The sequence below is a fragment of the Cervus canadensis genome, chromosome 24 (genome assembly GCF_019320065.1).
Source record: "Cervus canadensis isolate Bull #8, Minnesota chromosome 24, ASM1932006v1, whole genome shotgun sequence".
NCBI classification, from domain to species: domain Eukaryota; kingdom Metazoa; phylum Chordata; class Mammalia; order Artiodactyla; family Cervidae; genus Cervus; species Cervus canadensis.
The window spans coordinates 19,054,709-19,080,023 of record NC_057409.1 but is presented as its reverse complement, the minus strand read 5'-3'; the positions used below and the strand labels follow the sequence as shown (position 1 = coordinate 19,080,023).

The 25,315-nt window shown below is 40.2% G+C and overlaps 1 protein-coding gene across 9 annotated transcripts in view; it reads right to left on the bottom strand.

The window, feature by feature from the left end:
• LOC122426679 (SPHK1 interactor, AKAP domain containing) overlaps positions 1 to 25,315 on the bottom strand; it is a 193,133-nt gene that overhangs the window by 27,285 nt on the left and 140,533 nt on the right. For 8 of the 9 annotated variants that reach the window (XM_043445774.1, XM_043445775.1, XM_043445777.1 and 5 more), the window contains 4 exons: positions 19,660 to 19,719; positions 17,240 to 17,374; positions 13,405 to 13,660; positions 7,446 to 11,217 (listed from right to left, as the gene is read on the bottom strand). In XM_043445774.1, the coding sequence (XP_043301709.1) occupies positions 7,446 to 11,217; positions 13,405 to 13,660; positions 17,240 to 17,374; positions 19,660 to 19,719 (4,223 nt within the window). The remainder of the gene's footprint in view (positions 1 to 7,445; positions 11,218 to 13,404; positions 13,661 to 17,239; positions 17,375 to 19,659; positions 19,720 to 25,315) is intronic. The other variant, XM_043445776.1, reaches the window with a different exon arrangement.

Here is a 25,315-nt window from a genome sequence, read left to right as displayed (position 1 = left end):
ATTTACTGAATTTAACTAAATTCAAATGAAAGAGAAGTTCATTGATGACAAATGGAAACAATATACATGTTCCCCAAAGTGAAAATGAGCCAAGCGTTGAGCACAAAGGAGAGAGATCTAAGCCAATTGTTCATTTGGTTAAAAAACAATTTCCTAGGCCAATTCCTTACTGAGTTAGAACCTTATATTATTAGCAAAATTTGTTCCAGGACATTTCTTACTAAAGCAGAAGTTAAATCTCAGTGATTGACATTAAACATTCAGGTTAAAAAATGAAGCTGTCAGAATATTTTATTTCATCTCAATTTCACACTCTATTTACAGTAAACTTCATATCCCATGTTACATAACCAGGAATTCAGAATGAATAATGGTTATATCTAAAATAGTAGTTTTCATTTTCTTTTGAGAGAAATTTATAGCTTTGCTTATTTATTTATGAATAGTGCACATGTATGTTTTGCAGATGTATGTGTTGGCTTTTTTTCCTACTTCTGATCTTACAGTTCACACACAGTGCTTTAAAGGACCATACCTGATCTGACATCAAATTGAACTGTAGAATTTCTGAGTTGGCAGGGACCACAGAGACCACCTAGTTCAGAGTTCCTCCAACTTCATTTGCTAGCAAACCACTGTCATAATTTTTGCCATATTTGTATTACCTTTTATAATAATAATAAAAATTTTAAAGTTAGTTTATATAACCAAAATATGTTTATTTTAGAAAGAAAATTTGAGTCATTACTATAAATGGAAGGCACGAATCACTTACCATAGGTAGACAGTAACAATAACCCTAATGTAAATGATGGAGTTTGGGTGAAAATGATGTATTATGTCAGTTTATTAGCTGTAACAAGTGAACCACTGGTATATGATGGTGATAGTGGGGGAGGCTATGCTTATGTGAGGGCAGAGGACATGGAAAACTCTGTTGTATCCACTTAACTCTAGTGTGAACCTATAACTGCTCTTAAAAAATTAAGCCTATTTAAAAAAAATGAAAAAATAAGGCTATCAATAAATAGCAATTTTTATTTAACAAAATGTCACTAAGAGATCTGCACAGTAAGAAATGCAGTGGAAGTCCTTAGGCAGAAGGAAAATAATACTGATTGGAACTTGGATACACACAAAGAAACAAAGAACACCACAAAGAGTAAATAATTTTCAAGAGGATAACTGAAACTCAGGCATGCTGATAAGTACTTTAATTTTTTAATGGTCAAAACACTCTAACAAGAAGCAGAGATTGTCACTTTTGTTTCAGATCCTCCCACTTTCTGCCTCTGAGATTTTCATATGGTTATGATTATTAAGTTCAGCCCTAGATTAAAAAGGATGTTTATTATACTCAATCTAGGATTCCTAGGTGATTTATCCTGGGAGAATTTTTGTCTATCTATTACACAATGATGTGAAAGATTCAGTTCAACTCAGTTCTTCATGTTATTGGCATCATTTCTCTCTTTTTTCACATTTTGTCTCAAATGCCAACATTCTATCTTAAGAAGCCACTCCCTCCAACTAGTTATTTTCTATTACATTACTCTTCTTATTTTCCTCTCATCACACTCTATAGTAATCTTTTTCAAAAGGGTTTTTCATGCACACTGTCTATTTCTCCCACTGGTGTGCAAGGTAGCCGGCCAGGCTACTCTGTCCATGGGATTTCCCAGACAAGAATACTGGAGTGGGTAGCCATTTCCTTCTCCAGGGGATCTTCCCGACCCAGGGATCGAACCCAGGTCTCCTCCCTTTAGGCAGATGATTTACTGCTTGAGTCACCATGGAAGCCCAGGAGCCACGGATGCAGGCACTAAATCTCTCTGTTCTCTTGTGTTTGCAGCTCCAGTGGCAATGTGTTATCACAGATGAGCATGCAAATATTTGTCGGGTGAAAATTTTTTTTCTTGAAGCAAACATAAATGAATACACAATATAAAATATATTTCTAAAAAATTATATAAGGTGAGTGCAACATGTGAGTGATCAAAATTTTCAGTCTGGTGTTTATACCTTGGTCTCCAATGATCAAAAAGTTAGATAACTGCTTTTCAATAATCTCAGAGAAGGTGGTTGAGTTAAGAACACATTGCTGTTCACCAATAGGATAATGTTTCCCCAGAAATCAAGAACTGGGCTATCCTAAATCTCTTAAGCTCTTTAAAATTGGTATAATTTGGTACCTGGGCAAATGTGATGGCCTGAAATACAATAGTAGTAGTAATAGTAGTGTTAGTCGCTCAGTCGTGTCCGACTCTTTGAGACCCCATGGACTGTGGCCCACCAGGCTCCTCTGTCCACGGAATTCTCCAGGCAAGAATGCTGGAGTGGATTGCCATTCCCTTCTCCAGAGGATCTTCCCAATCCAGGGAAAGAACGTGGGTCTCCTGCACTGCAGGCAGATTCTTTACTGTCTGAGCTACAGTATTTCTATTTGGGCCTGATGGTCATGATGAATTCTGGTTTTACATAACAAAAAAGTAAGAATGAGATTATTATTTCATTGTGTTGAGCTTTTATGAAGCTTTTAGTAAGAATTATGAAAATGTCCCTCAGAGAAGAGCCTAAAAGTATCTTCAGGACATGACACCCACGTCCAAACGATCTAATGTGCCAGTGTCATCTCCCTCCCTCTTGTGTATAAGTGGGTAGGAAATCTTTCATAGGGAATTGAGCTCCATATTTAGGCATTTTGACACATCAAATCCCCTGATAACAACCCTGAACTTAGAAAATGTGATCTAAGTGTGACTAATTTCCCTCTTGTAAATCCTGAGAATTCTCTAGTTTTAATAAAATTCTCACACTGTTCATAACAGGTTTCTCTTGGAAAAAGATCTTCTGGAATAAAGGCAACCACATACCTTAACCCCAAACAACAACTATAGAGTAAGCATTTATTGAGTGTTTGTAATAGACTACATGCTGAGTTAAGAGCCTGTCTACATTTCTTCATGTAAACCTTAAGAATCTTCTGATGATGTAGTTTTTACTATTATTACCCCCTATAGGTGAGACAGAGTGCCTGAAGAATGATGGACAGAGGTTCGTAACATTGTACAGGAGGCAATGATCAAAACCATCCCCAAGGAAAAGAAATGCAAAAAGGGAAAACGGTTGTCTGAGGAGGCCTTACAAGTAGCTGAGAAAAGAAGAGAAGTGAAAGGCAAAGGAGAAAACGAAAGATATACCCATCTGAATGCAGAGTTCAAAGAATAGCAAAGAGAGATGAGAAAGAATTTCTTAGTGATCAGTGCAAATAAATAGAGGAAAACAGTAGAATGGGAAACACTAGAGATCGCTACAAGAAAATCAGAGATACCAAGGGAACATTTCATGCAAAGATGGGCACAATAAAGGACAGAAATGGTATGGACCTAACAGAAGCAAAAAATATTAAGAAGAGGTGGCAAGAATACACAGAAGAACTATACAAAAAAGATCTTCATGACCCAGATAACCAGGATGGTGTGATCACTCACCTAGAGCCAGACATCCTGGAGTGAGAAGGCAAGGGGGCCTTACGAAGCATCACTACGAACAAAGCTAGTGGAGGTGATGGAATTCCAGCTGAGCTCTTTCAAATCCTAAAAGATGATGCTGTGAAAGTTTTGCACTCAATATGCCAGAAAATTTGAAAAATCCAGGCCACAGAACTGGAAAAGGTCAGTTTTCATTCCAATCCCAAAGAAAGGCAATGCCAAAGAATGTTCAAACTATCGCATAATTGCACTTATCTCACATGCTAGCAAAGTAATGCTCAAAATTCTCCAAGGTGGGCTTCAACAGTATGTGAACAGTGAACTTCTAGATGTTCAAGCTGGATTTAGAAAAGGCAGAGAAACCAGAGATCAAATTGCCAACATCCGTTGGATCATAGAAAAAGCAGAGAATTCTAGAAAAACATCTACTTCTGCTTCATCGACTATGCCAAAGTCTTTGACTGTGTGGATCACAACAAACTGTGGCAAGTTCTTAGAGATGGGAATACCAGACCACCTTGCCTGCCTCCTGAGAAACCTGTATGCAAGTCAAGAAGCAACAGTTAGAACCGGACATGGAACAACAGACTGGTTCCAAATTGGGAAAGAAGTACTTCAAGGCTATATATTGTCACCCTGCCTATTTAACTTATATGCAGAGAACATCATGAGAAATGCGAGGCTGGATGGAGCACAAGCTGGAATTAAGATTGCTGGGAGAAATATCAATAATCTCAGATATGCAGATGATACCACCCTTATGGCAGAAAGTGAAGAAGAACTAAAGAGCCTTTTGATGAAGGTGAAAGAGGAGAGTGAAAAAGCTGGTTTAAAACTCAACATTCAAGTAACGAAGATTATGGCATCCAGTCCCCTCAGTTCCTGGGAAAAAGATGGGGAAACAATGGAAACAGTGACAGGCTTTATTTACTTGGGCTCCAAAATCACTGCAGATTGGTGACTGCAGCCATGAAATTAAAAGACGCTTGCTTCTTGGAAGAAAAGCTATGACAAACCTAGACAGTGGATTAAAAAGCAGACACACTGCCAAGAAAGGTCTGTAGAAAAGCTATGGTTTTTCCAGTAGTTGTGTGTGGATGTGAGAGTTGGAACATAAAGAAAGCTGAGTGCCAAAGAATTGATGCTTTTGAACTGCAGTGTTGGAGAAGACTCTTGAGAGTCCCTTGGACTGCAAGAAAATCAAATCAGTTTATTCTAAAATCAGTCCTGAATATTCATTGGAAGGACTGATGCTACAGCTGGAGCTCCAATACTTTGGCCACCTGATGCGAAGAGCCAACTCATTAGAAAAGTCCCCTGATGCTGGGAAAGATTGAAGGCAGAAGGAGAAGAGGATGACAGAGAATGAGATGGTTTGACTGCATCATCAACTCAATGGACATGAGTTTGTGCAAGCTCCAGGAGCCGGGGAAGGACAGGGAAACCTGAAGTGCTACAGTCCATGGGGTTGCAAAGAGTCTGACACGACTGACTGAATAACAGCAGGTGAGTAAGGTCTCTCCTGGTGCCTGAGTGCTGAAGAACTTGTCTGCCAGTGAAGGAGACATGGTTTGATCCCTGAGTTGGGAAGATCCACTGGAGAAGGAAATGGCAACCCATTCCAGCATTTTTGCTGGAAAATCCTAGGGACAGATTCGCCTGGTGGGCTATCATGCCCCCTGCATTGAAAGCACTTAGCCTGTAGTCTAACCCCTGGACCACAAGGGAAGTTCCTATAATTCTTTATATTGCACCACAAAGAAAAATATATTAAATGCTTAGTCTGGATGCTTTGAGAAAAGATTTAGCTCTCAAATTTCTAAGGCTGATGATTCTACCACATTTTTTTTTCTCTTTCACTGTTGGAAAATTGAATCAGAAATCCACATCATGAGATAATATGTGTTTGGGTCATTTATTGGGAACACAAACTAATTCAGTTGGAGGCTTTATTCATGCCTATTTTCCAACTTTTTGGAATGTTCCTAGGTTGTACCTATTTTGAGTAGCATTTGTGACATTTAATTCAAAATTGTAGAATGCATGGTATCTAATTTCAGTGACCACCACTATTAGATTTGAGCCTACAACGATGAACTTTGTTGAACTACTGGTTCAAGAATGCTCCCTAGCTAGGTGATCTTTTACTAAGAATCTCAGCTGGTGTTTTCAAGGAGAGCATAAGTCAAACATCTGGAATCCAAAACAAGTCTTTAATCACAATTAATAACTTGTCATGCATCATATTTCCTGGAGGTGGTGAACACTATGGTAAGGTATGGTACTTCTGTAAGATTTTGACAAGTATTGTCTGGAGAGTTATAGATATGTAAGAACTTGCCTTCTTAGTCAACTTGGCCTGTACTTCATTTGGTTTAAGTTCATGCTCTTTTGCTTGTACATTTTCATGCTTTTGTCCCCCTGCATTCTTCTAGGATTTAATCCAACTGGAAAGCTAAATTCTTAGCACTAAGTAGCTAAGACAGTGCAACTGGAGCACCACTGCCCATAACTTGTAAAGATGCTTTATAATGATGGTGAGCTTTAGTACCTGAAGATGGATCCATTTGGGGGATTTCTCATTCTTGGTGGGGGTGTGAATGTCCTAGGGATTTTCTGGAGCTGACAAAATTTGAGGGAGTCTATGTTCAACTGGTTAGTTGCAGCTAAACATTTAAAAATCATAAGCTCTCTGAATGATAGATGTATATCTCTGAAAAGATAATGCAAGCTATTTCTCAAGTTTCCCAAAGCCAGTAGATTAATTTTTGTCTTTGTTTATTCTGTAGCTTAAAAAAAAACTTTAAGTATAGATCAAATTTTTAAATGCTACAATGGTCTCATATTCAAGAATCCTATGAATTTGCTACAGAAAATGGGAGTTGTAAAAGGAACTGATATTTCTTTAAGCTGCCTGAGAGAAATAATTACCTTGTCTCAAATTCAAAATGCACTGTCACCTGCATTATGATTTTCTGGAAAAAGAACTATTGAAATAACAACACTCCAGTGTTTTTTTGCATGTATGCTACTGTGATTATGTTGAAGTTTAGTCACTAAGTCATGTCTGATTCTCTTGCAACCCCATGGTCAGTAGCCTACCAGGCTCCTCTGTCCACGGAATTTTCCAGGCACAAAAATTGGAGTGAGCTGCCATTTCCTTCTCCAGGGAATCTTCCCCACCCAGGGATCAAACCATGTCTCATGAATTGGCAGGTATTTTTTACCACATGGTGGCAGGCGCCATCATGGAAGCCTGTATCATACTATGAATCTAAAGAGTCAGCACTGTGGGACATGGTGTCCTTGCAAAGATCTTTAGAGTAAGAAAGAAAAACTCGAGGGAACCTGGGGGAAAATTACACCAAAATATTTAATGTCAGATTCCAATATTATAACTTATTTAAATTTAGCTTTTTTCAAGTGAACAAGTTGATGTGCTTTCTTTTTTGCTTGGAAGTTGCCATGAATTAATTTCAAAAGGTAGCTTACTATGGGAGATTAATTTTAATGGGGAGAATGATATCTCATTTCATTATACACAGAAATCTAATTTTTTAGAAATTAAAAAAAATTTACTTCCGCCTTTCTATTATATGCATGCTAAGTCACTTCATGTCTGACTCTTTGCCACTCCCATGGACTGTAGCTCACCAGGCTCCTCTGTCCATAGGATTCTCCAGGCATGAATACTGGAGTGGGTTGCCATGCCTCCTCCAGGGGATCGTCCCAACCCAGGGACTGAACCCATATTTCTTATGTCTCCTGCATTGGCAGGAGGGTTCTTTACCACTAGCACCACCTGGGAAAGGGTATATTAACCAGGGAAGCCAATGACTATCAGGCATTCAGTTCCTGCACCAGTAAGTTTCTAAGATTTATATTAAATACTGATTAGGGTGCAGTAACTGCAGTCCCATGCACCCTAGTTCGTCTAAGACATCACTCACTCACCTGGGGTTCTGGCAGGCACTCAGGGCAGCGTCTTCACCCTTCCCTGCATCTGGGACCTTTTCTTCTTTCAAACACTCTTCTTTTTCCTCCAGGGGGCTGCATTCAGAAACAACGTGTTCAGCTTCTCCCACACATTCTTCTCTCTGATCTGTTTCGATCTGAATTAAAGGCACGTCCCTTGAGCAAAGTGATCGCCGGGTGTGGCTTAGAGGGACCGCATCGTGGCATGAGGGAGTTTCCTTTTTAAAATCTAAACTGCTGTGACTTGTAAGAGGAGCATCTTTGCTTGGGGACGACCATGGGGGAGGGTTGCTTTCTGTGATTGAGTTTTTCCTCGGATAATCAACGGACCCCTGCACAAGCAGCGCTGGCCCACTTTGCACCCTGCCCGAAGCTAACCTGCCCGCACACTTTTCCACTTGCAAGGACGGGCCCCCTGAAGCAGGTTCAGCATCAGCCGCGCCGGCATCGTCCACTATAATTTTGTTCTTCCGCATGAGGGCCTCGATTGAGTTTGCCCACGTCTCGTGAATTAACATGTTTGTGACGTGGTCAGCCCCACCTCTGCGATACAGGCAAGAGTCAGATTTGCAGAGACCCGAGGAGGAAGCACCGCCGACTGGCTGGACGCTGAGGAAGTCTTGCTGGCTGTGATGAGAAAAGCCGTCTAAGGAGTTGGCTTTGATGGGCACGTTCACCGTGAGCCCGGCGCCAGGGGATCTGCCGTCGGGCACGGACGACTGTCTGTAGTACAAGGGGGCTCGCAGAGAAGGTGAGAGCAAGCCAGTGGTCCAGTCCTGGCTGCCTCGCCTGGAGGAGGCGCCGTCTTTGCCCTCCCGTTCGATGTCCCTCAGCATGTACCTGTAGAACTCCTCGGTGATGCTCTCGGTGCTGGATTGTTTCGAGGGACAGCCTGGCTTCACACTCAGGTGGTCATTTTTCCGGCAGGCCTGTTGCACAGCTGAATTCAGGATGCTACTGGCGTTCTTGCCTGCGTAGTAATCTAGCAGTAACTCGAAGCCTCTTCCTTCATTTTCCATCTGGTTCACCATGAACCTGGAAAACTCATCCGTGATGCTCTCGCAGCTTGACTGCTTGGAGACGGAGCTGGCCCGGCTAACTGGCTGACTCAGGGTACTCATTAAACCCAGGCTGTTCACATAGGCCCGGGTGTTAGAGTCCTCCTCTGGAATGCTCTCGCAGCTGGAGGCCTTCAGGCGGTTCCACCTGTCCCCACCCAGTAACCGACTCCGGGGGTAGCCCTGGGCTTGCCACACACCGTCCACCAAGGAGAACTCTGTGAGGTTCATGATCTTGGCTGCCACTTCGTTTGCAAAAATACTGACAGAGTCTGGGATGTCCTCGAGGTTCATGGACTCGTCCACCACTCTGTTCATCAGCTTCTCTTTCAGCTCTGGGTGCTCATCGGTTTTCCTCTTGATCTCGCTGAGTCGCGGGGGCTTGTGTTTCCTCACAGTGGCCCCGCTGGCCTGGCTCTCTTTCTTCCTCTTCAAGGATCGGCAGGAGATGTTGGGGGTAACCAGAAACTCATTCCCTCTTTTCCATGCACAGAACCAGGGTTGTTTTCCATTGGAGTTGTCAAGGCAAATCGCTGCGATTTCCGTTGCCATGGAGACGATCGTCTCTGCTAATTCTTCTGCGAAGTCTGCAATGCAGTATATGTCTGGGTCTTTTTCTGGTAGCGTGGATTGAGCAGGAAGCAGCAAATCATCCCCCAACAAAGACGGGCGAACTTGAACTTCATTGTTCAGAGGCAAGGCACCATTGTACTTTTCTTGAGCATCTGCAGTGATGCTGTCCTCAGTGTCCTGGGAACTGGAGCTGTACTCGCCAACTGTTGGTGCCATTTCTTCCTCTGGAGGCCCTCTGCATTCATTCTCATTGTCACTGGGTGGTGGAGGAGGGTTTTTCGTATCCTCCACCACTGATCCTTTCAAATATATCTCCTTGGGGGGTGTTTTAGCAGACATGCTGGTACTGCAGGATAATTCAGATTGCAGTGTGGGGATCTGGGAAAGACCTGACTGCTCTGGACCCTTGCTATCTTGCTTCAGATGTCCAGCATCTATGAGACCATTGATAACAGGACTGCTGATATGCAGGTTGCTAAGTGGATGGCAACTGGAGTATTCAGCAGCTTTTGTCCATGCTGGACAAATGGCTTGATCAGTTGGCTGGAAGTCTGGTTCGGTTTCCCTCCATCTGATGGTCTCCTTAGAAAGGACAGGGGAACATCCCCCAAGCTGTACAAGGTGGCTCATCTTCTTGAACGTGAAGCGTGTCACATTGAAGAGCAGCCGATTTACACTTTCCATCAAGGAGTCCAGGGTTTCAGAAGAGTCCCTGTCATCATTGGGGTTTGTTATTTTATTTTTCTGGTGAATTTCATCAATGGAATGCTTCAGGATAACATTGGACAGGGTCTGTGCCAGCTCATTCCCAAGGGCATTTTCTGAGCACAAGGTCTGAGGCTTTGAAACAACATCTACAATCCTCCTGTTCACTGACTCCATGAGATCTCCGATGCTGCTGTAGGCATTAGGTCTCGTTAAGACCAAGGCAACCTCCTTGAGCAAGGTCTCTGCAATGGCTTCATTCCCCAGCTCCATGGTCTTCTCTGTCACTAAACCACAAAGTTGGGGGATGGCTGCAGGGGCCTCAACTGCAGACAGGAAGCCACCGGAAGCCACCGGGCACTTCGCCTCTCCTGTTTCCCCAAGGCCACAGACAGCAACGGCACTGGCCACCTGAGTCATGCCGCATAAAGCAGATGGAAACGAGTATTCACTGATGGAGGGATCCTTGAGTACTTGAGAGGCCTGAGTTTGCACTGGCTCATCGCCTCCCAGTGGATGGTGTGAAACCAGGGGTTCTTGCTCCATTTTGAATCTTTCTGTGGCTTGTGGACTGGAAATGGTTCCAATAACAGTGGCTGCACAAGCTAACGCTACTTCTAGAGCACTCTGGGGGTGTCTGCTGGAGTTCTCTCCAGAGGGGACGCCTGAAGTTTCACTGGAGACTTCTGTCTCGGGCCACGAGGAAATGCCTGTCTCAGGGCCAGCATCACTGCCTTCTGGACTCTGGACAATGATGATTTTGGGGAGCTCGTTCCAAGACTGAGGTACCACGATATCATTTGTGGAAGAGCTACTGGGGAGCAGAGCACTTCCTACAGAAACACTGACTGCAGATTCCTGGGGGAGGGCAGGCTGAGACTTGGACAGTCGAATAAATGCATCTTGCAGCACAGATTCCGCCAAATTCGTGGCATACTTGCCTGTTGTGGCTTCTCCATCTTGTAAGGGAAGAAGAGAGCTTGTGCGGTCTTCACGGTCTCCTGGGTCTAAATTGCTGTCATGCTCAGAGAAAGTCCCACATGCAGAAGGTCCATCCCTCTTAATCATCCTTGAGAAATAAGCATTGCCTGGAATACATAGTGCCTGTGATTTTTCCTCTTGACTTTTATACTTTTCTGAGTAATAATCATTTGTTGTTGACCTCTCATTCTCCACGGCTTCACCTTTCCACTTTGATATCTTGGCTGAAGGATCTAGACTCTGCAGACTTGTATATTCTGCCACTTTTCCCAGAGATCCTTCTGTTTTAACCAGTGGTGTATGATATTTGCTAACATACTTGTCTTCCAATGGATTAAGTAACTTTTCCTTGCTGTAATTCCACTCCTCTTTAGTGGCTTCCTTTGGCTTTTTATTTTCCAAGATACTGGTTGAGACATTTATATTTTCATAACCTGGTGAAGAGAAAATGATACTACTTATTTATTTTATTTAAGTAAAAATACTACTTATTTATTTTTTCACTTTTGATCATCTACTTTTATTCCATTTTTTGCAATTCTGAGTACTTGTTTTATTGGAGTACAATTGATTTACATTGTTGTGTTAGTTTTAGGTATACAGAAAAGTGAATCAATTATATAGATAACCAGTCTTTTTTAGATTTTTTTCCCATTTAGGCCATTACAAAGTATTGAATACAGTTACCATTGCTATACAGTAGGGTCTTGTTATCTATTTAATATACAGTAGTGTGTATATGGGGCTTCCTGGGTGGCTCAGCTGGTAAAGAATCTGCCTGCAATGCAGGAGAGCCTGGTTCAATTCCTGAGTTGGGACGCTCCCCTGGAGAAGGGAGAGGCCACCCACTCCAGCATCCTTGGGCCTCCGTGGTGACTCAGATAGTAAAGAACCCACCTGCAATGCGGGAGACCTAGGTTCTATCCCTGGGTTGGGAAGATCCTCTGAAGGAGGGCATGGAAACCTCCTCCAGTATTCTTCCCTGGAGAATCCCAAGGACAGAGGAGCCTGGCTGGCTACAGCTCACGGGGTCGCAAAGAGTCAGACATGACTGAGTGACTATGTACAACACAGCACAGCGTGTAAAGGTTACTCCCAATCTCCCCAGCCCGCCCCCCCACACTCCACCATTTCCACCTGGTAATCATCAATCTGTTTTCTACATCTGTGACTCTATTTCTGTCTTATAAATAAGTTCATTTGTACTATTTTTTAGAGAAAGAAGAACAAACAAAACCCAAACTTAGTAGAAGGAAAGAAATCATAAAGATCAGAGCAGTTATAAATGGAACAGAGACAAAAAAACAACAACATAAAAAGCCATCATTCGAGAAGTTACATGCACCATTACTTTTCAGATAGCAGGTTCACATGAGTCTAAAATAATGTTTATTTCCAAAAATGCCTTAAAGGATCAGTTATCTTTTTTTCTGTTTCTGAAAATAGTATTTTGAATGTTTCTTCAAGAAAAGTGAATCTGAAAAGGCTTTTGAGTTTCATTGTGAACTGCCCTCAACAGAATGGCTTTCAGCGTGGAGTACGTATGCCAGTGTTAGAGTGGAAGAGGGCATTTGGGAGCTGAGGGCTGGTCACCGTGCTCTGGCAAGAAAGTAACCGAGACAACTGTGTCCTGTAGCTGCCCAGTGGGTACAGAGGGAGAAGGCAGGATATACAGGATATCGTGGGCCTTGTTGAGAGAGTTTCTCTGAAGCTGGCATAGGATGTGCCCCAAGGACAGTGAGAACAGAATCTGGAGTATCCCTTCCTCTTTGGGGAAGAGTAACTTATTGTTCACTGAGCTCTATTAATCAGTAAACACATGCTAAGTACTTTCCTGGGTTACTTCCTCCTGCCCTGGCAAAAATAATCATGCCAGCTCAGTCGTGTCTGACTCTTTTGCGACACCGTGGATTGCAGCCTGTCAGGCTCCTCTATCCATAGGATTTCCCAGGCAAGAATACTGGACTGGGTTGCCATTTCCTCCTCCAGGGTTGGATCTTTCCAACCCAGAGATCTCACACATGTCTCCTGTGACCCCTGCACAGGTAGGGAGATTCTTTACCACTGAGCCACCTGGAAAGCCCAGAAATGTAACAAATATATATTTTAAATGGCTAAATATAATACATATAATAGTTCTGGGGGCACTGTCATACTCCCAAATTATGGATAAGGAAACTGGAACTCAGAAAGACTTAGATCACTGGCCCCAGGTTTCATAGCCTCAAAGAGGCAGTGCTTGGATTCAGGCCAGTCTCACTCAGCCTCAGCTAACAGATGGCTTTAATGGAAATCTTAGGGAAATTAACTTTCCTCCAAGTGATAGTCTCCATCTCTTGGCAGGCAGGAAGATTTTGTTTTAAAACAGAGATTTCCTTCAGCATCCCTAAGGCATCTTTACGGAGAATGGGGCCATCTAACCATTAAATCTGTTAAAGTGCCTCTGTCAGCATCCTCACTAGTGTTTTCTTATTCTCTCTCCCTCCTGAAACTTCTTACATGAAGATTGTGATGCGTCAGCCGAACTGATGTGGCCTGAAACTTTTCCGAAATGTAACCCAGACATTTTTATAGGGTGACTAATTTCAGGGTGCACATTCATTTTACAGGAAAGTTCTCACCGTTCCTATACTCTTCCACTTCACTTTCCTCCTCCAAGTGCTCGGATGCAGTAAGAAAGTCTTCTTCAATTGAGGACAAGGAACAGTTCGTGTCATCCTCCACTTTCAAGACGTTTGTTTCAAGGTGGAGCTGCCGCTCCTGTACTAGTTCCAGACCAATCAAAAATTTGTTGATTTCAAAGATGATGCAGTTGGTACTGTTTGGCCTGTTCCCTCTTGCACACTGGACCAAGCAGACATCTGACATCCAAGGACACTGCGAGCAGAGAGAGAAAAAGGCATTTGTTAAAAAAAAAGGGGGGAGCGTCTTGAGGGACTCTAGTGGTAAAGGATCCACCTGCCAATGCATGAGATGTAAGAGACGCGAGTTTGATCCCTGGGTCAGGAAGATCCCCCGGAGAAAGAAATGGCAACCCACCCCAGTGTTCTTGTCTGGAGAATTCCATGGACAGAGAAGCTTGGTGGGCTACAGTCTGTGGGGTCGCAAAGAGTCCAACACAACAGCACAAACACACACAAGAGAAAATATAGAACCATTGCCTCCGGCCTTTCTTCTATTAGTCTCTCCTATTAGAAGGAATGGGGACCTTTAAAATACTTGGAATATCTTCAGGGCGTATATTGATGAACTGCTTGAAAAAATTCAAATGGTGCTTTGGAACACAGGGTACCTAGGAGAAAAGTTGACTAGTTGTATTACATATTTTTGTTCTCTCTTGTCTAGGTGAAAATTGCACTGGGCAAAGTTTAGCAGGCATAGAACACCTCATTCAAAGCTTTTAAATTAAGAGAAGGAGGCCAGAACTGAGTTGGATCACAACTCCACTGAAATTAAAAAAAAAAAGGCAACAGGGCTTTGAAGAGCTGGTACAGGAGGACTAAAGTCCATCTGTGTTTGCTTAGGAAAAGGAAAGTTCTTGTATCTTCTTGGCTGGAGGTAGTTTTGCAAATTGCAGCAAAGTGCCTACAGAAGTTAGGCTCCCATCCTTCCAAAGACATAGGGACACTAACTTCTTTGATGACATTTCCAAGACATGGGTCCAAGTCCTTGAGAAAGACATTCTTGGGTTGTACAAGTGTCAAAAGGCTTTTAAAATGATTTATATCTCAATGGGGCAGAGAAGCAATTTATAAAAATATGTTCTCTAAAATCAATATTCTAAGAAAAGGGAAGTTTAGGGCCTGGAGTTAGGAATAAGGCTGTCTAAAATTTAATAAAGCTGAGGGGAAAGTTAAGGCTGTCTTGGGTGCTCCTTTTGATTAAATGAGTCCCAGGTTCTCAGACCAATATTTTTTCTGCCTTGGTGATATTCAGTGTAACCTCTCTGCTAGTATTTCACACAGATGGAAAGTGTTCTATCATCTATGGTTATATTTTATAATTTGTAGTGTTCATTTGAAGAAGCAGCCAAAATGAGATGTAAAAAAATCCACTGAAAGTGATCAAATTCTCTTTAAAGGACAGGTTTATGGGGACAGCACTGAGGGAGACAGATCACTGGAGAGTGTCCCATGGAGACCTGTTAATTCTTTTCAGTTCCAAGGTTACAGACCCCCTCCCCATTCTCCACTACATAGTTTCACCATTCATAGTGTCATTCATTAGAATAACAGTAAAAAGTCTCAGTTGCCCTTGCACAGAATACTAGTAAGTCACAGATATGTCTTGTGCATTGGGGTTTTCATCTTTGTAAGAGGAACAATATGTTGATTTATAGCAATTTTTAAGAGAAAATTATTTTAATAGAAACAACAGTGGGCAAAGGGAAGCTAAATAAACTTATCTCAAGATGGAATTCAAAATGCTTGGGAATATTTCATGTCTACATGTTCCCCTTATTAAAAGAGATTATTTAAAACACATGTACATAAATAGCATGTATGTGTATTTTATACATAGCATCAATAGTGTGTATGTACATATACACATATGTATGTGTGTCTATACATACACATGTGTATATACATTGAGTGTATATGTGTATATATGTATTTTATACATAGCATCAATAGTGTATATGTACATATACACATATGTATATACATCAATAGTGTATATGTGTATATACACATATGTATATAAATCAATAATGTGTATACACATATACACATGTGTGTATACATCAATAGTGTATATATGTATATACATATACACATATGTATATACATCAATAGTGTATATATACATATACACACATGTATATACATCAATAGTGTACATGTGTATATACATATATGTATATGTGTATATACATACACATGTGTATATACATCAATAGTGTGTATGTGTATATATGTATATTATACATAGCATCAGTGTATATATACATATACACACATGTATATACATCAATAGTGTGTGTGTATATATGTATATTATACATAGCATCAGTGTATATATACATATACACACATGTATATACATCAATAGTGTGTGTGTATATATGTATATTATACATAGCATCAGTGTATATATATATATACACACATGTATATCCATCAATAGTGTGTATGTGTATATACGTCAGTAGTGTGTATGTGTATATATGTATTTTATACATAGCATCAATAGTGTATATGTGTCAATCTCTGTCTCTCCATTCATCCAAGTCACAGAAATATAAAGCGGAAGAACCACCACTGCAGTCTAGGTTTCCTGGATTCCAGTTCCTGTGTTTTTTCCAACTCTCCTCATGGAGAGTTTAATTAGGAATCATAACTAATAGGCCTGGTGCAGAAACCACTCTTAAAACTCAGGTTTGAAAATTATGTTCGGTTATTATGGCTTTGCCTAATATAAATAGATAGCACTTAGGTCCACTTCTGTATTCTCTTTTCAAACAATTAATTTTCTCATTAAAGAAATGTGTTATTAGATTGACTGGGAATAATCTTGTTCTAGTCTTGAGGAGAAAACTGTAATGGGCTGTGTGTAGATTTTCAGTGAGCATCTGAAGTATGGAACGAAATAGTGGGTGGCCCACTAAACTTTTTTTGATATTTTGAAGGATTAAAGAATAAAAGAAGATTTAAAAACTTTCCAGCAAAACTAAAACACAAGGAAGAACAATTTATAGAGGAAAACAAATGCTCATTATTTTAGTCTGTAGCTATCAATCACTATTCACGTGTCTTATGTGAGAACATAAGTGTCTTTAGACAGTGTCTTTAGAAATTTTATGTAAATCAATTAAACAATTTAAAATGTTAAAGTTTTCTTCAGCATTATAATTATTTATTTAATAATAATGAACATTAGTTTAATAGATTGAATGATAACAGTATTTTAAACTCTATTTTAAGTAACATTCTTTTCTTCTGGGAACTTCATTTTGGGTCTAGGAAACTCCATTTTCATCTTTGGGACTGCCATCCTGTATTCATTAGCTTGGCTGGTTTGATATCACCTAAAAAATAAATAGCATCCAGAAAGAAGAAATTATGCCATTCTGGCATCACATGGTATGAATTAGAATTTTGCTATTTTTCCTGAAACAGAAGACAATGCTGGTTTTGATTACTCAGTAGATTAGTAGAAAACCAAGCTAACCAACCAATGCCTGGTGTGTCTGCTCTAGTTTAAGTGCAACTTAGTACCATAAACTTGAGAACATAATATATGTTAGAAATCAATGTAAGGGAAACTGTCAAACTTTAAGGGGTGATATTTAAAAGAAGTACAAGTAAAGTCTATTATAGGATACAAAGATGTTTAAATGCATATGCTATGGGAGTCTACATATTGCATTCATTTGGGCCTCATACTGATTTGTGCCAAGAGCTGACCACAGATAACTTACTAGTGAATTGTTTATCAAGAGCTAATATTTCTTACCTGTGAAACTTCAAAATCTGCCTGTAGGTTTCCAGATGTTAACCCACTTAGGAGGACAATTTCATTTTCTTTTGGCTGTTGGACATTCATGGAGCTTATAAGTTTTGGAAGATCTGGTGAAACACTGACCAACTTCTGTAGGACAAGAATCTTTATTAGTTGAGATAATTTATTTTCACTTCCAAAATACTACCTCAAAATTATTTTACTTGCAAAACTAATATACTCATATAACTATTCATAATATAGATGACTGAATCTACTAAGATTATTATAAGAAGAGATTGTACAAAAGTGAAGCATAAAGGTTTAGATTGGAATAGAAAATTTCCTAAACATAAAGATTTAACAATTTTTAGTTTGAAGTTTCCCAAAGTAAACACTTAATGATTTTATTGTGACACCACAGGCATCCATGGTAGTTTGGGAATCTTCCTCCCTTTTAAGTCCTTGAATAAGAGACTCGTTGACTAATAATCATGTGTTCTAATGAAGCTAATAGTAATAATAAATTTGCATAATAATAATAAAATAAAATAATAATAAAATTGCATGGTAAGCCGCTTCAGTCATGTCTGACTCTGTGCAACCCTGTGGACTGTAGTCTGCCAGGCTCTTCTGTCCACGGGATTCTCCAGGCAAGAATACTGGAGTAGGTTCTCATGCCGTCCTCCAGGGGAATCTTCCCAACTCAGAGATCAAACCTGAGTCTCCTATGTCTCCTGCATTGGCAAGCAGGTTCTTTGCCACTAGTGCCACCTGGGAAGCCCCCAGTGATAATATTAATAATAAAATAATTACTGGCATTGATTTTCTTGTATATATGAGGCACCATATGAAGGACTGCATGTCCTTAATTGATTGCATTCAATCACTGCAATACCCCTAAATGGATTAGGTAGCACTTTATTTTCACACATAAATATGCTGAAATCCAGAAAGATGAGATGAACAACTTTATGTAGCTAAATCAGCTTATGTATTCCCTTAGGCATAGCCAAAGACTGTCTCGAATCAGTCATAAACTTGTTAAATACAGTCTTCTTTTTTTTGCTTTAGTCTTTTATTGTGCTAGACATATACACTTTTTTTTTCATATAAAACAAAAGAACATTTCTTTGATCCAAAAAACAACCAAAACCTGAGAACACAGAGAATACTAAGAGATTCATTTACAACAGATTAATTAGAAATGCACATCTACATATTTATTTTATACACTCTGAAAATGTGATTTTCATAATATTACCAAATTTTCATTTCACACATATTTAAAAATTAATATCTGTCATCTATTTGCATATTTAAATATGGCAATAGCTGTCCCAAAGATCACTGCTGAAACATTTTTGTTTCCATGAAGATCACATTAATTGGAGCAATAAAAGTGGGAAAAATGCTGTTAAGTTATAATGCATATTTTCTGTATCATAAAGTTTGATGGAAATACACAGTTCTTAAGGTGACAGCTTGCTTTGTTCCTTCCTGCTCTCTCTAATAGACTTAGCACCACAATTCCATGAAATGAAATTATTTGTATAATTTCTTTTGAAGATCTCTATAGTACTACACAGATGAGGGATATTTAGGGCTCAGTGGAAATTTGTAATAAATAATCTGTATGGACAATTAAATTTGAGAATCTTCAGGTGCAGCACTGTCAAGAAAAAAAAGTTACAGGAGTAACTGAGTAATTTCAGATCCACTGTCCTATGGCAATCAAGATGCAAATGGTGTACTATTGTACATTAAAGAGTGTTGTACCAAACAGTAAAATCAAACCATCTTCAGCTTTGGGCATGAAATGATAAATCACATCACACTAACAAACCCTTCCCATTTTACCTACAGTCTCTGGTCCCAAAGGATTGAGTGAGTCTTCAAGTTTTTGCATGTTGTCAAGGATTTTTACATCAGAAATATCACAACCTTGGATAAGTTTGGAATATTTAGCTCCCACAGAATGCAAAAAATGTGAGTCCCAGATGAGTGTGGGGCCGAGAAACTGAGGTTAGATATAAAACATTTGATGAGAGCAGCAAGAAGGAGCAAACCAGAGGGAAGGGCTAGCTGGTACCAAGCAGGTTTTGGAAAAACTTTGGAAAAGTCATCACAGGAAGAGTGCTTGAGTGCGTAGAGGGGGGCAGTAGAAAAGTCACTCCTAGGCACCAGGGGTGCAGGAGAAAGAGACTGCTTAGAAAACAGCCTAGTCTACTTGGGAAAGCAATTCTCAAATGTTAGGAGAGCAAACTGTGTAGAAAAATGTCAGGAAGAGGTCAGGGAGATGGGCTGTGATGGAATCATCTAATTAATGAGTCTCCTACACAGCGAGCATCACTGAGGCAGAGTCACGCTAGGTCTCTTGTCAGTACAGCCAGCCCTGGAAGGGAGCTCCCCGAGAGTTCAGTCCCCCGAGTTACCTGCTGCAGCTGCTCCGTGCTGTATGCATCCTTGTTCACATCCAGGTTCACAAAGCAGACCTGGGAAAGGCCAAACACTGTCAAGTAAGTGAAAAAGCTGACAGTCCTTCGTGAAGAAAGCAGGAATTAGTTGGGCACAAATGATTTCAAGAGCCAAATATTTTCGTATAGTTGATCTGGCATAGAAACAGCCATCTTACCTTTGAGCTTCTGCATGGGTCTCTAATATCCCGTGGGTCTCTAATATCATGATTCCCACTGATTCCACCCAATGCCCTCTGCCTTTCATGGCCCAGCAAACAAAACAAAATCCCTTTGTACAGAACCAGTGTCACAGTCTCAACAAAATCTTCAGGTTTTTAGAGCGTTGTTAAATCTCATGAAATAGAAAAAAAGCTTGCAATACTTGCCAACTCTTTATAATCGCAGCAAATATTTCTTGCTGGTTCTCTCTTTTCTCTTATTTCCTGCTCCCTTTCTCCACCCACTTTTCATATCATGTACTATCAATGGAGTTCTGTGTCTCATTATTTTAGTTAATTTTTAATGTATTTAATCTTGTTGTAAAGTCTGACACTTTTCTAGCTATCTTAAATAAGTGTCAGGATAAATAAGAGTGTAAAAACAATAGCTATAAGATTAAATAGTAATTCAGAGCAACAGTCAAAGAACTGTTATAATTTAAAACCATCACAAGCGGACTTGGAACAACAGACTGGTTCCAAACTAGGAAAGGAGTATGTCAAACCTGTATATTTCCACCCTGCTTATTTAACTTCTAGAAAGAGTACATCATACGAAATGCAGGGCTGGATGTAGCACAAGCTGGAATCAAGACTGCAGGAAGAAATATCAACAACCTCAGATTTGTAGATGATATCATTCTAATGGCAGATAGTGAAGAGCAAATAAAGAGCATCTTAATGAAGGTGAAAGAGTAAAGTGAAAAAGCTGGCTTAAAAGTCAGCATTCAAAAACTAAGATCATGGCATCTGGTCCCATCACTTCATGGCAAATAGATGGGGAGAAAGTGGAAACAGTGACAGATTTCATTTTCTTGGGCTTTAAAATCACTGTGGACGGTGACTGCAGCCATGAAATTAAAAGACACTTGCTCCTTGGAAGAAAAACTACCTGGACAGTGTATTGAAAAAGCAGACACATCACTTTGCTGGCAAAGATCTGTATAGTCAAAGCTATGGTATTTACAGTGGTCATGTATGGAAGTGAAAGCTGGACCATAAAGAAGGCTGAGCACTGAAGAATTGATGCTTTTGAACTGTGGTGTTGGAGGAGACTCTTGAGACTCCCTTGGACTGTAAGGAGATCAAAGCTGTCAATCCTAAAGGTAATCAACCTGAATATTCATTGGAAGGACTGATGCTGAAGCTGAAGCTTCAATACTTTGTCCACCTGATGTGAAAAGCCAACTCTTTGAAAAAGATCCTGATGCTGGGAAAGATTGAAGGAAAGAGGAGAAGGGGACTACAGAGGATGAGATGGTTGGGTGGCATCACCAACTCAATAGAAGTGAGTCTGAACAAACTCCAGGAGACAGTGAAAGATAGAGAAGCCTGGCGTACTGCAGTTCATGAGTTCACAAAGAGTTGGACCTGACTTAGCAACTGAACACCAACCACAATCACATCACATTAATTAAAATAAACTACCATGGGTACTACTATATATGAAACAGATAACTAATAAGGACCTACTGAATAGCACAGGGAACCCTACTTGGTGATTTGTGGAGACCTAAAGGGGAAGGAAATCCAAGAAAGAGGGGCCATATGTATGTGAGTGGCGGATTCACCTTGCTATACTGCAAGAAATTCACACAAATGGTGGTGTGGTAAAGCAACTATACTCCAATTTAGAAAAAATAAAGGAAGAAAAACAGTAGGACCATAAAAAACTGGATGAGAATATTAATTTCCTGAATAGTTAGTCAAATATTTGGACTTAAGTAGGTATCTGAAAGCATACAGGGGTTTCTGATTTCAGTTAAGTTGTTTGGAGTCATGCTTTCTGAGAGTCCATTGTTTCTCTTTTTAGGATTGGAAAAGAACCATAAGGGAAAGATTTTGGGAAAGGCCTTAAAAATTAAAATAGTTCTACATTGATGAAGTGTAAAGCTCACTATTGTTTTAATCCTAATTCCTGGGCTCACAGTATCGTTGTAGTACATTTCTTGGATACAGTATTTGCTTGTTAAGAATAACTTGATGGACATCTGGAATAAGGAAGGGTGTGAAATGCCACCCACACTCTCAATCTTTTGGTTAATAGGGTGGATTCGGGCATGAGACCTTTTGCAGACAGAGCAAATGGAAGCATAAGGAGTAGGTGCTTCCTGGTTTACAATCTGGAGCAGTTTGAGAATATTCATATAATAATAGTAACTTTGCCCTTGGAAAGCTGGTTCAGAATCCATTAGTATTCAGGGACTTTTCATTACAGGCAGCTGGGATGGCAGTTATTGAATTGATTAGACAATTTTCCATTCACCTTAAAGAAAGGTGCATTACCTGGCCCCTGGGCATCACAAAGCTCTACTATCCTATTTCACAGTGGGAGAGGGCAAAGCAGAGAAACCCAAGGAAAGCATCTATAATAACCATTTCTCTGTCCTCTGATATGGTATCAGAGACTACTCTGAAGATGAACATTTTTTAAAATTAATTTTGTGTTACAATGTGAAACTCTGCCTATGTTTGGAGGAGGAAACTCTCCATATCTGCTGGCTGGACCAAGACTGGAACGAAGCAAGACATAAACCAGTCACTTGCTTATATTGTACTGAGCTCATACATCTTTCTGGATGTTGGTGGTAGGGGAAGTTTTTAGGGCCTGATAAACTTACAATTTTGGAAGACGTTCCTTTAGAAAAAGAATGATGAAATCAAAAAGTTTAAATTAGATGTGACTATTTAGAAAGAGAAAGGAAATCACAACAAATCTCAAATTTAAAATGATTGACATATACCATAAACACAAGAACTTTCTGAAAAATGATATTTCTATTAATAAACAGCCCGGTACACCTACATAATATTTCCCCCTACAGTGCTGGCTCAATACTCTGATTATCTCTTTATATAAAAGCAGTTTTATAATATCATTTTCTCTAGCAAGAATAGAAAGATAATTCAGCCCCAATACTGTTGATTTAATTTTTGCAGCTTCACAAACTTACAACATCTTGCACATTTTCGAGGTTGTTGTCAAATCCAGTGAGAAATCACGAAATAATTTCTTTCATATATGAGTGGTTATAGGTATATTCATTCATTTTAATACTATTAAAGTTTGTGCTCTACAAACTAACATTTGGATAAATTCTCTTTTGATTCATACTGAAAAACAAAGACAAGGACATAGTTCATTTATAATTTTCAATGCTATGTTACTGAATTTTCCACTGGGGAGAACTTCTGTGTTGTTTAGACACCAATGAGAACCCAATCTTGCATTTGTAATTTTACATGTTTGGTGACTAGAAGAATTCTTCACAGACTAGCTCCCGGTACATAAACCTTGTTTACTATTTTATATTTCTGGTATTGGGGGTGGTAGGACACATTCAGTTGGAAAACTCTCTCATCTGAAATCTTCTTGGTGCAATGCCTGACTGGGTTACCTTCTGTCCATGATGGGAGCATTCAGGAAGACATTCCTCCATTCCTCCATGGACGTGATCTCAAACTACATAAACACATCTCAAGGAAATACAAACCTATTCATTTTCTCTTGAGCCAGACCCACACATGTCTGGGAACACTCTGATGACCTTCCACATGAGAAGAGGGAAGATGCAGGGAGTCTGAATGGAAAGAGACAACTGCAGTTTAAATATCTTCAATTTGTAAATCACACAAACAAATACCTTTGTGAATACCTACGAGGGGATCCTATGCACCCGAGGAGCCCTGAGTTTGAAGCTTTGATAGTTTTACTTTAAGTGCACTTCACAGCGAAATGGTCTCTGTGATGGAAATGCTCTTAGCATACGCTCACTCTCTATGACTGTGGACTGTTTACTTGAGATTTAGCCATCTTCTGATGCTGAACTCTGAGTGGAAAGTGTTAAAACAAGCCTCTGTCCAGTAGGACTGGGGAATGGTCGCTGTGGAGTGGAGATTGTATAGGTTGATGAGAGGACTAAGGGCCCTACACCTCCGAGGTTTATGGCTTGGTGCTGGGTGCTGAGAAGACAAATGGTATTTCTCTCGCTCTCAGAAAGTTTTGGTCTGCTGAAGGCTGAATGCATCCATAAAAGGATGGCCATGAAGTGAAGTGAAGTAACAGGCATGCGTGCTGGTGGATGAAGCTGGGAAAAGGGATTCATCACAAATAGCATCTCTGAGAAGATAGATTTGAGGTGACGCTGGCAGGCAGGACACAATTAATAAGCAGAAGAGGGAAAATGGCACAAAACAACGAATGGACGATTTTCTCCTGACCAGCAGCTGTTGAGTAATAAATGTTAAGAATCTCTGTATTAAGCACAGGCTGAGGAGAAGGAGAAGACAGAGGCTGTGAAATCCAAGGCAAGGAAAACTTTCTAGAGGAACTCCAGAGTGAGAGCAAAGTGGGTGTACAATATGTCCTTCTTTCTGAATAATAAAAGACTCTGGGAATAATTCAGCAGACTTTTAAAAGATGAATGAAAGGGGAACTCATAACTGTGATACACTTCCTGTGCAATAAAAATTGAAGGAGACCTATGGGTTAGAATTAGGTATTTCCATTCCAGCAAGTGAGGCTGCTCCCATGTTATTACAGGAGGAAACTTAAACAGGAGGAGATTATATAAGGAAACTTGGTAACAGGAAGTTAAAGTTTCTAGAAGCTTAGGGTGAGTGTTATCTATGACCAACATTAAAGCCTGGGAGATTATTCATTATGGTTTAATGGGCTGCACGGAGGCTGAGTCTGTATGTCCGAGACATCATCCAATTAGGAATAAGTGTAACTGCTCTGTGTTGACACTTTATCTCAATCAGGAATGATGTTACTGTTGAGTTCAATCACTCAGTCATATCTGACTCTTTGTGACCCTATGGGCTGCAGCACGCCAGGCTTTCCTGTCCATCACCAACTCCTGGAGCTTGCTCAAATTCATGTCCATTGAGTAGGTGATGCCATCCACTCATCTCATCTCTGTCACCCCTTTCTCAATCTTTCCCAGCATCAGGGTCTTTTCCAATGAGTCAGTTCTTCACATCAAGTGGCCAAAATACTGGAGCTTCAGCTTCAGTATCAGTCCTTCCAATGAATATTCAAAACTGATTTCCTTTAGGATTGACTGGATGGATCTCCTCGCAGTCCAAGGGACTCTCAATGTCACTGAGTTATCTGTCAAATGCCTGTATGTGCAAATCCAAATACAGTAAGTCCCCGAAATACAAACTTTAATTTGCAAACATTCAAAGAAGTGAACACGCCATCCATGATGAGAAAATGAGAGCTACTACCCAGACATCACTGGATCATTTTTTCCAAAAGGTAGATAGATTTGAATCCAGCAAGGAATCAGAACCTGTGTCATTAATGTCAGAGGTGAACGAAATTGCAGCTTGCCCTCCATCTGCTATTGCTGACCATCCCTCATGTCTACCTTCTCTCTACCTTTTCTCCCCGCTCCAGTCAGTAA